The sequence below is a fragment of the Haplochromis burtoni genome, unplaced genomic scaffold, assembly GCF_018398535.1.
Source record: "Haplochromis burtoni strain Fernald_Lab_line unplaced genomic scaffold, NCSU_Asbu1 Contig_46, whole genome shotgun sequence".
Taxonomy (NCBI): domain Eukaryota; kingdom Metazoa; phylum Chordata; class Actinopteri; order Cichliformes; family Cichlidae; genus Haplochromis; species Haplochromis burtoni.
The window spans coordinates 1,882,551-1,891,999 of record NW_024582407.1 but is presented as its reverse complement, the minus strand read 5'-3'; the positions used below and the strand labels follow the sequence as shown (position 1 = coordinate 1,891,999).

General features: G+C 38.7%; 1 protein-coding gene across 1 annotated transcript; it reads right to left on the bottom strand.

Moving 5' to 3' along the window:
* Positions 1–1,121: 1,121 nt before the first annotated feature.
* On the bottom strand, positions 1,122–8,598 carry LOC102290921 (transmembrane protein 26). Its single transcript, XM_005930608.3, has 6 exons — positions 8,323–8,598; positions 7,769–7,865; positions 7,539–7,628; positions 4,803–4,999; positions 4,601–4,680; positions 1,122–3,306 (listed from the first exon to the last, which is right to left on the bottom strand). The coding sequence occupies exons 1-6, from the start codon at positions 8,511–8,513 to the stop codon at positions 2,804–2,806; spliced, it is 1,158 nt and encodes a 385-aa protein (XP_005930670.1). The 5' UTR covers positions 8,514–8,598; the 3' UTR covers positions 1,122–2,803.
* Between the last annotated feature and the right edge of the window lie 851 nt (positions 8,599–9,449).

Here is a 9,449-nt window from a genome sequence, read left to right as displayed (position 1 = left end):
TATATATATATATATATATATATATATATATATGCTAGCCTTTTGAAAATAATTTGCACAAATCGCCTACCTTTTGAGATTTTGGATTGGATCAAGGGTAATGAAACGTACCCGACATTCAGCGAGTGTTAAGCAGTGTAGGCAGAGACAAGCAGCCAAAGAGAATGACATTTGCCTGATAAATGTCTTTTTCACCTTTCAACAAAGAGAGTGGCAGTGAATGAAATGGATTAGTGGAGTGAAAGTGGGCGTAAAATGCAGCAGCCAACCAGGTTTAATTTAATTTTACAAAATAAGAAGCTTGCAAATCTTTACTAGTTCAGTTTAACGGGAGTCCTGATCTCCAGAAATGATTTCGTTTAGTTAACTTTTTCTGTTACAATTAAAGAGGCAGTAAAGAGAAAAATGCTGTAAAGCAGAAGAGGAGCAAGATGATGTAATACATCTAAAATGCCACAAGAGGGAAGCCAAGCTCACCTTAACTGCCAAGAAAACTTGATGGTTTTTCCACTTTGTTTGTGTTTTAACTTCAAGTGGAATTATTCAGAATTATTATTTAATGATTATATTATATTTCGTTATTATTAAATAATAATTTAAATAAACATTTCGTCACTCCCACTGAAAACACAGATGTCCAGATAAACAACATCAACTTTTTGGAGTTTGTTTCTATATATAAATAATTCATTTCTTCTTACAGTAGTGAGTCAGGAAACACTCAATGGTTAGATTTCTGTGAAAATCCTGTCAATCAATCATGTTGATTAGGCTCCATCTCTCCATCAGAGTTTCAGAGAACTGGGGAGTGTTTGAAGTTCACAAAGTTGTTTTAGTCTCATTGACTTTGGCACATTTCTCATAACCTTGTTTGAAGTTCTCAGCTCTAACATATGTTTTCCGCAACAGATCATACATGCAGCACGTGCCAATATGAAGTCTTTGTCAATGAACAGGTCTAAATAATTGCCACCAAAATAAAGGTTAATATAACACTGTTTAAAAGAATGACGGTGAACACTAGAAGTGTGTATCATTGTTGTCCTACATTTTAATTTTTTTGGTAATACACTATATGTGATTTCATTTGGTCACAGATTTTTATCACACTAACAATGAAATGTTCTTCCTTGCAGTGTAACTAAAGAAGAACTGGCATATATGTTGCTGCACTTTTATGCATCTTCATATTGCAGCACACCTCTTCTCCCCTTCCTCCTGTAAAAAAAAAGTCCCTGTAAAATAAATATCTGAGATGATTTATATAATGAAACAATGCTTGTTTACAATTTGACCGGATTTTGGACAGCCGTTCTTCCTCATTTGCCTTAGAGCATTTCCAAATATTAAGGAAGGGTGAAAATGACTCAATCTGGTGTGATAAACTGTTTTGAAGGATTTCACACATTCCTTGAGCCTTTTGAACACCTGAGTATTTATTGTCATGACAGATTTATGGTTCCAAACATTGTTCAGTTTTATCCAGTTTAATCATCATAGAGAGGAAAAGGAAAAGACTATTTGCTGGAGCTGGAGTTAGTCGAGAAACTGTTTTACTCTTGTTTTGTCAGAAGCTGGACACACTAACATAAGACACAGACCTTCACAATAAAACAGGAAACCACACTGTGGGGCCATGACGCAGGTGCGAATGTCAACTTTAAATTTCCTGACATCTCTGAAAACTGGCTGGCATATAGATGGTGAATACAAAAATCAACTCTTGTGACAGTTTGACAGCAGCCACAGTGATTTCATAGGGAGCTGAAATGTTCTAAACTCAGATAAGACTGATTCTGATGCAACATCTCAAACAAAAAACTGTCACAGATGGCATCATCAAAGTGATAATACACTGATGTCCACAGAGGGGAGACGGTAGACAGTTTGCAGGTTAGATTTACTGTAGAAAATGAAGAAATGTAGACAAAATAAACACAGTTTTCAGATGAATATTTTCAACAGAAGTAGATGTAGCGCATTTGTGCTCATAAAGTTTGAATTTGTGTTTGTATATATTGGCAATGCTACAAATCACCCAGAAAAACTAAAAAATAATCATTTTGAACCCACTGTTTCTGGTTTTGTGATAAATGAAATAGCAAAAAAGTAAAATGAGCCACATTTACTGAAATGTATTCAGGTCAGAGCAGCTTTGACAGGATATCATGAGTTATAGTCATTTACAACAAACATGACATATATTTTTGTTCCTTTACCAGCTAAATGAAGATCCTCACATAAATCAGGTATAAAAACTTTGTGTGATTTCAAAGCCATAAAAATGGTTTTAAAGGCTTTAAAAGCAACTCATACACAGCTCATCACCTGAGTGCAATTCTATCTTTAGTTTTAAAAAAAAATGTACAAATGGACAATGATCCACCTGTTTTAGCCACAGATATCACATTGATTTAATGTAACTACTGAGGTAACAATACTTTTTGATTTGTAAACAGCATATTCCTTATTTTGTAAAGAGCAACTTTCAATTTCCTGTTTGGGTTAAAACAGGAAAATTTCTGTCTGTTATTATCTTCCTCTCGATCTCACACAACATGCAAAAATATCTCATCATCTCGCTTTCACCCTCGTTTGTTGCCCTCAATTCCTGTCAGCCAGACATCAGTTATCACACTGTTAGAAGTCGACTAACTTCTTATCTGACAGTCTGACTTTAGTCACTCTGACTTTGTAGCTGCGTCAAACCATTGTGTTGTGTTTCCTTCTTTTCCTGCTTCAGTGATAGTTTTTGCCATTTGAATTTAAAAGGTTTTAAATGTTTAGCGTAATACATCTCACTCTAAGATTCCTCTTTATCTACCAGAGCTAACTCATCGGTCAGCACTGCCTCTTCACTGTTGTGGCTGGAACGTCTGTCATCCAACTCATGGGTCGACACTGCTTCTGCACTGTTGTGGCTGGAAGGTCTGTCGCATAGCTCATCTAACTCATGGATCGCTATTGCCTCAGTGCTGCTGTGGCTGGAACGTCTGTCATCTGACTCATGCATCGGCACTGCCTCTGCATTGTTGCCCATGGAATGTCTGTAGTCCAGCAATATAATGGCCAACCTGTACAAGCTCAGTGTGATCACTAGGCCGTTCTTGATGGCAAAGAAACCAAGCATCTGGTGGAGGACTCTGAAGTGAATAATGACAGTCAGCCTGACCAACAGAAAAGGCCCATCCTGGATAAAGAGGGTCTCTATGATACTCCAAATATCAGTGCTGTGTTTAATAAAGAAGGTTTCCCGGACAACTTGATCTTCTCCGCCATTCTCTTCATCAAATTTGGTGTTCACCACTATGTTGAATAAGAAGAGGAAAAACAAATGATTGACAGTAAAAATGAAGCTTTCCTTCAGGTAGCTGCATGTAGTTTGACAGATGTCACATTTATTTGTTTGTTTTTAAAACAGCTTATCTCGCTTTTTGTTTAAGTGTGAAATTTACCAAGCTATATGGTCTGAATATAACAGGTCTCCGTTTAATTTAGAACCTGAATGCAGGACACAAGTGGATGGATTAACCAAAGGTTAGAAGTTTTAGTGAGGATGATACAGGAGGAAACCTTAGATAAAGGTGACATTAATTCAGAAATAGTCTTAACAAGTTTTTTAGCCACCCAGGTCAAAAGTATTTTAGCTATGACCAGGAAGAAGGTTCCCAGTGAGCAGAAACCTGGGGAGCTAATAATATTTATTAATAACAAACCAGAGCACAAGATATCCTTAAAGTTAGATACTTATCATTAGAATAACCATTTACCTATTAACAAATAGTAAATAAAGACTCGAGATCACAAAAACTAAGGTTGAATATTTCCTGTAACACTTTGAAAACACATCAGATCAATGCTGATATCTACACTGATATATACTGAGTAATGTGATGGGAATGAAAAGATGCCACATTGTTTGATGGAAATGGAAACCTACAGAGGGCTGAATTCAAAGACACCCCAGAAATCAAAGTGAAAAAATGTTGTGAGGAGGCTTGTCTATTTTGCTGAAATTATATTGCAGCAACTAAAAATGTGAGGGAGTAGTTTGTATGGCCCCCCACGTGCTTCTGTGGATGCCTGACAACATTGGGACATGCTCCTAAAGAGACCACGGCGTTACTGCGCTCCTAGACAGTCGGAGGTGCAACTTGGTAGCATCAGATGGGCAAAAAAATAAAGTCCCAGAGATGTTGTATTGGATTTAGTTTATGTGAGAGTGGGGACAAGTCAGTGATATCAATCCTTGATCCTACAGCAGCTGCCTACATACTCTCGCCACATGGGGCATGAGCTAGGAGGAACCACACCAAAGCAGCTGAAAACTTACAACCTGCTACCTAATTCCTTTAATTTAAGTCTCGGGAAGTAAAAATGTTTGAGTTAGTCATTTAAAAGCACCGGGGGCTGTAATTTCAACTTACTTGCTGCACTTATGTACTTAACTGTTTACTTACTGGACTGGCTTGGATTTTTAGCCAATTTCTAAACACACTGTTAAGACTGTTTGTCTTTTTCATGACCGGGGAACAGGAAAGGAACTTCCTTACACTGCTGTAGCTCCTTAATAAACACCAAGTATTTTAAGGTACCTGACCTGCTAGATGTAGTGGAAACTGCAACATGCTCCAGGTCCATACAGCTAAGATGACGTAAACCATGGCAGGATTTTTTTCTCTGTAAGAAAAGTGACACCAATATCAGGAACTATATATGCATTTGCATACATTAAATGCAGACTTATGTCTCGATAGGAGAAGCACATTCTTAACGTACAAGCAACACGATTAGCCCCTTACTTTATATCTGACAGCGTCTCACTAGTAAATTCCAGGATGTCCGCTGCAGTGCCAACAAAAGTTAGAAGAAGCTGAGACAACTCATCTTTTGTGACCCCGCCTCCCAAAGGCAGAAGCCACTTCCCCACAATGAGGAGGATGAGCACGATCTGGTGAAGAGCCAGGATCCAGTCATTCGCGCAGACAGTGGACAACCTCTGCTCAGTATTTAAGAAAAGGAAAAAAGATGGCAAGATGTTTAATGTTGAAAACTTGGTTTTCTGAGAAGGTTGAATCACTTCACTCAAAAAGCCATTTGGGATTTAATCTCATCTCTGTCCTTTCAGTAAACAACAGTGAGCCACATGATAGTTTATGATAGTTTCCCACACATACAATTAAAAGCAGTTCTACAGAAGCATTGAGTATAAGTAACCTGAGTCACAGTACAGGTAATATGTCATAAGACCCTGCTGTAAATAAGAGAACCTGAGTTCCTTTGTACAATTTTTTAAATTATTATTTTCAAAATAAATAACAGAATAGTGGAGAAACTTATTAAATAAGTAAAAAAGTCTATTTTCTTGGAACCTGCGCTAAACATTTTTAAAACTCTTCGTCAATATTGAGACCCAGGCTCTTATTTTCTAAAAATGATTCCTATTTCTCCAATTAGTGGGCACTTTGTGAATTATCTAGCTCTTAATGCTGCATCTTGAACTCGGCTGTCAAACTCCTAAAGTTTGCAGATGACACCACTGTCATTGGCCTCATTCAAGATGGTGATGAGTCTGCATACCGGCAGGAAGTTGAGCGGCTGGTACTCTGGTGCAGTCAGCACAATCTGGAGCTGAACACTCTTAAGACTGTAGAGATGACAGTGGACTTCAGGAGACATCCCTCAACTCTGCTCCCCCTCACCATATCAGACAGCCCTGTGTCAACTGTGAAGACCTTCAAGTTCCTGGGTACAACCATCTCCCAGGACCTGAAGTGGGAGACCAACATCAACTCCATCCTCAAAAAGACCCAGCAGAGGATGTACTTCCTGAGACAACTGGGGAAGTACAGTCTTCCACAGGAGCTGCTGATCCAGTTCTACACTGCGGTCATTGAGTCTGTCCTGTGCTCCTCCATCACAGTCTGGTATGGAGCAGCCACTAAACAGGACAGGAGCAGACTGCAGCGGACTGTACGGGCAGCAGAAAGGATCATCGGCACCCCCCTGCCCTCCATCCAGGATCTGTACCTCTCAAGAACCAGGAAACGGGCAGGGAAAATCATCACAGACCCCTCACACCCTGGACACAGACTTTTTGATCTGCTGCCCTCTGGCAGACGGTACAGAAGCCTGCAGACCAGGACCACCCGACACAGGAACAGTTTCTTTCCCCTCGCCATCTCCCTTCTTAACAGTTGACCTGTCACCCACTGCCAGACTGCAACTGCACCTTATGTACATTTTGTAGTATTCATTCCACCTCATTCATTTCTGTATTTTATGTATATAAGTTTAGATTCGTTATTTATAGTTGGTTTACACAGCTTTGTGTATGTATGTGTAATGTGTATATATAGACACGTGGTTGTGTGTGTGTGTGTGTGTGTGTGTGTGTGTGTGTGTGTGTGTGTGTGTGTGTGTGTGTGTGTGTGTGTGTGTTTTACATTGCTGTGCTTGAGAGCCACCATCTACCGGAACCAAATTCCCTGTATGTGTCTGCACATATACTTGGCCAATAAACACGATTCTGATTCTGATTCTGATTCTGATCTGATCTTTGTCATCAATCTGATGATATTTGAAATGATGAAAGTAAGAGAGACTGTCCACTTTATGCTTTACTGTTTTCTACTTTTCTTATTAGGATTACTAAGTGAACTGGAATTTGGATGCCGCATTTTGGATTGGTAGCTGAAATAAATTCGTTTTTTTTTTTTTTAAGTGTGACAAAAATGCATTGTTCCTACAGGTGGAGTGGATCAATTGGATTATTTTATTAATTTCCAGTCAATCTTAATGCATGAATGAAAAATGAAAAAATCAGAGCATAAATAGTTTCACTATGCGTTCAGTCCACACTGCTGCTTAAACAGTTTCCAAGAACTAAATGATGAAATCATCATTAATCATTTTATTTTACTTGAGTTGCTTAAACCTTTTCTGCTGCTCTTTCTGGCTTTCTTAAAGAGAAGTCATTATGAAACAGTCAATAAGCTGTTAAGTGTCTTAGCATAAAGAAATAACAACCTTTACAGTGGTAGTTCAGCCTTCTTAGCGAAAGACCAGAAGAGGAACAACGCCACCGGATGTTATTTCTGTAGTAGGTTATGTCAGCCTGCCCCAGGGCAGCTGTGGCTACAACTGTAGCTCGCCTCCACCAGTGTGTGAATGTGAGAGTGAATGAATAGTGGAATTGTAAAGTGCTTTGAGGGCCCGAAAAGCGCTATATAAATGCAATCCATTACCATTACTATTATTATTATTATTATATGTCACTTCCTGGCTGAATACAGAGAGTTTCACTCAAAACATTGGTAGAAAAAGTGGAAAAACTGGTTCTCTCTGATTAGACATGGATAACGAAATAAATTCCTGGCAAGTCTGTATTTGCTCATTGCTTGTCCCATTTGAGCTCATTCTTGTAGCACTTCACATGGCACAGTGATCTTTCTCATTTCATTCATTCACAGTTTCTTTCTTTTTTCTCTCTTTATTTCTGTCACAGAACCATAACTTAACAATTCAGTCACTCTTACCTTAAGTAAATTCTGGTTTGTGGTGTTTCCCTGCTCGGTGCTTCGATTCCACAGTCTTTGCAAAGTTTCTATAGAATCTAGTTTATTGCACTGAAAACAGTTTAAAGAAGCTTTTGTGAGTGAATTTCACGGGGTATTTATTGTTTTATTGTAATTAAATCTTATAAGCCTTAACATTAATAGCAGATGTGACATTTGTTAGAATTGGTCAATAAATGTACATGGGGTACCTCTAGATCGCTGGCTTTGTCTTGCTGGTGTTGTATCTCCAGAATCCAGATCGAGGGAATAATAGTAATGAGGAACAGAAAGATAGGAGGGGAAAACCTACAAGACAACCAAAGGCATTCAAAAATGTTTAAAAAAAAGAAAAGTGATAAGCATGTTTACTTCAAGCATGCAGGAAGACTGAAGAGATTAACTTGAAGTAATAAAAGTCAAGGGGTATCGTACCACCATTCGGGACAGTTTAACTATTAGCTTCCCAGCTTATCAATATAGTAGCAGCAAAGGTACAAACTACTTAAATATGCATGTAAGGTACACCGGGGTCGAGATAAAGACTAGGAAAAGATGAAAATGCATAATTTAATCATGCATTATACTGTTATACTGTCTATTAGAGGGGGAAAGTGCAAACGATAGAGCGGAGATGAGTTTGAAAGTAATATGAGTAGCTTCAGGCATTAAGTAGCCTAATGAATACTTAAGGATAATATAATTACAATATTAGAGCACCTTTTTTTTTTTTACCATCACTTGCATGCATGTTCCTTTATCTTACCATTTATAATCCTGTCCTTTTCGCATCTTCAGTGTTACTATCATTTCAACAACAAGCGGCAACAAAAGAAAAGCCAGAAACAAGTAATTGTTATCCTTCTTAACCGATGCCACCCTCAACACTCCGATGACAGCAACTAAAATAAACAGCGCTCTGGTGAGGATCGCACTCATTAATTTAGTCAGCGCCATGTCGGTGGCTTAACGCAGTTCACAAGTGATCACCTCAATTTCCAGTGTTCACTGTGGCTTTTACTGTAAGTGAAACAAAACCTTTGGGAATGCATTTTCAAATAAAGTTCCCATGGATAAAGCCCCGCCTTGTTCCTCAGGCACAACATGAAAAAGCATGGGTCCATGTAGGGGAAATAACAGTAGAAGACCAGAAAAGGAACTGTGGTTTGAGTTTCTTAATAAACCGCTGATGTATTTGTGAGTCATAATTCTGGTGTTTCTGGCTTCCAAGGAATAAAGCAATTTTTTTAAATGACTGTAAATGCTGCTGAGTAGCCTAATGTTTAATGTGAAGCTCATGATGTAACTCACTTTTTCTTTTTTGCTGGGCCCCCCTTTGTTTTACATGAAAAATGTTCGCGCCCCCCCCTCCCGCGCGCCGCACGCACACGCACAAACACATCCTCCAACCACACACACCCATATTTTGCTCCATTGCGGTTTATTTCACACCTCAAACATTTAGTAAACAATTAAGCAAATACAAGTAATCTGCAATAAATTACAGGTAGTAATAAACTACTAACTCTTTTATGCTACGTCCACACCTACACGGGTATTTTTGAAAACGCAGCTGTTTCGTCGTAAACGGCGTTTCGAATCACAGATATACCCTTTTTTGCGTTTAGCTGTGGATGAGGAATACAGAGTTTGACACAACGTCAAAGGTATTTGTATCCCGCTGTAACTTTACTGTATAAAGAGCTAACATCTCCAAAATGTCAGGAGTAGTTAGTCATTACAACAAGTGTTTGTGAACTAAAAATCAAGAATGTGGGATACTGTTTGTCCGTGATTTGAGAGCCCAGCGCTGCTCCCGACAAAGGGAAAACCAATTCTGCAGGGGAGACCTACCTCGGCACTTGTGCAGGTGAAACCAAAGGGAAGATATGC

Excerpts from the sequence above, each read along its gene's own strand:
- LOC102290921 (XM_005930608.3), bottom strand. The coding sequence starts at position 8,513 with ATGGCGCTGACTAAATTAATGAGTGCGATCCTCACCAGAGCGCTGTTT. Across the intron at positions 7,866-8,322 it reads AAAGGACAGGATTATAAATG|GTTTTCCCCTCCTATCTTTC; the intron begins GTAAGATAAAGG and ends GTTGTCTTGTAG. Across the intron at positions 7,629-7,768 it reads ACAAAGCCAGCGATCTAGAG|TGCAATAAACTAGATTCTAT; the intron begins GTACCCCATGTA and ends AACTGTTTTCAG.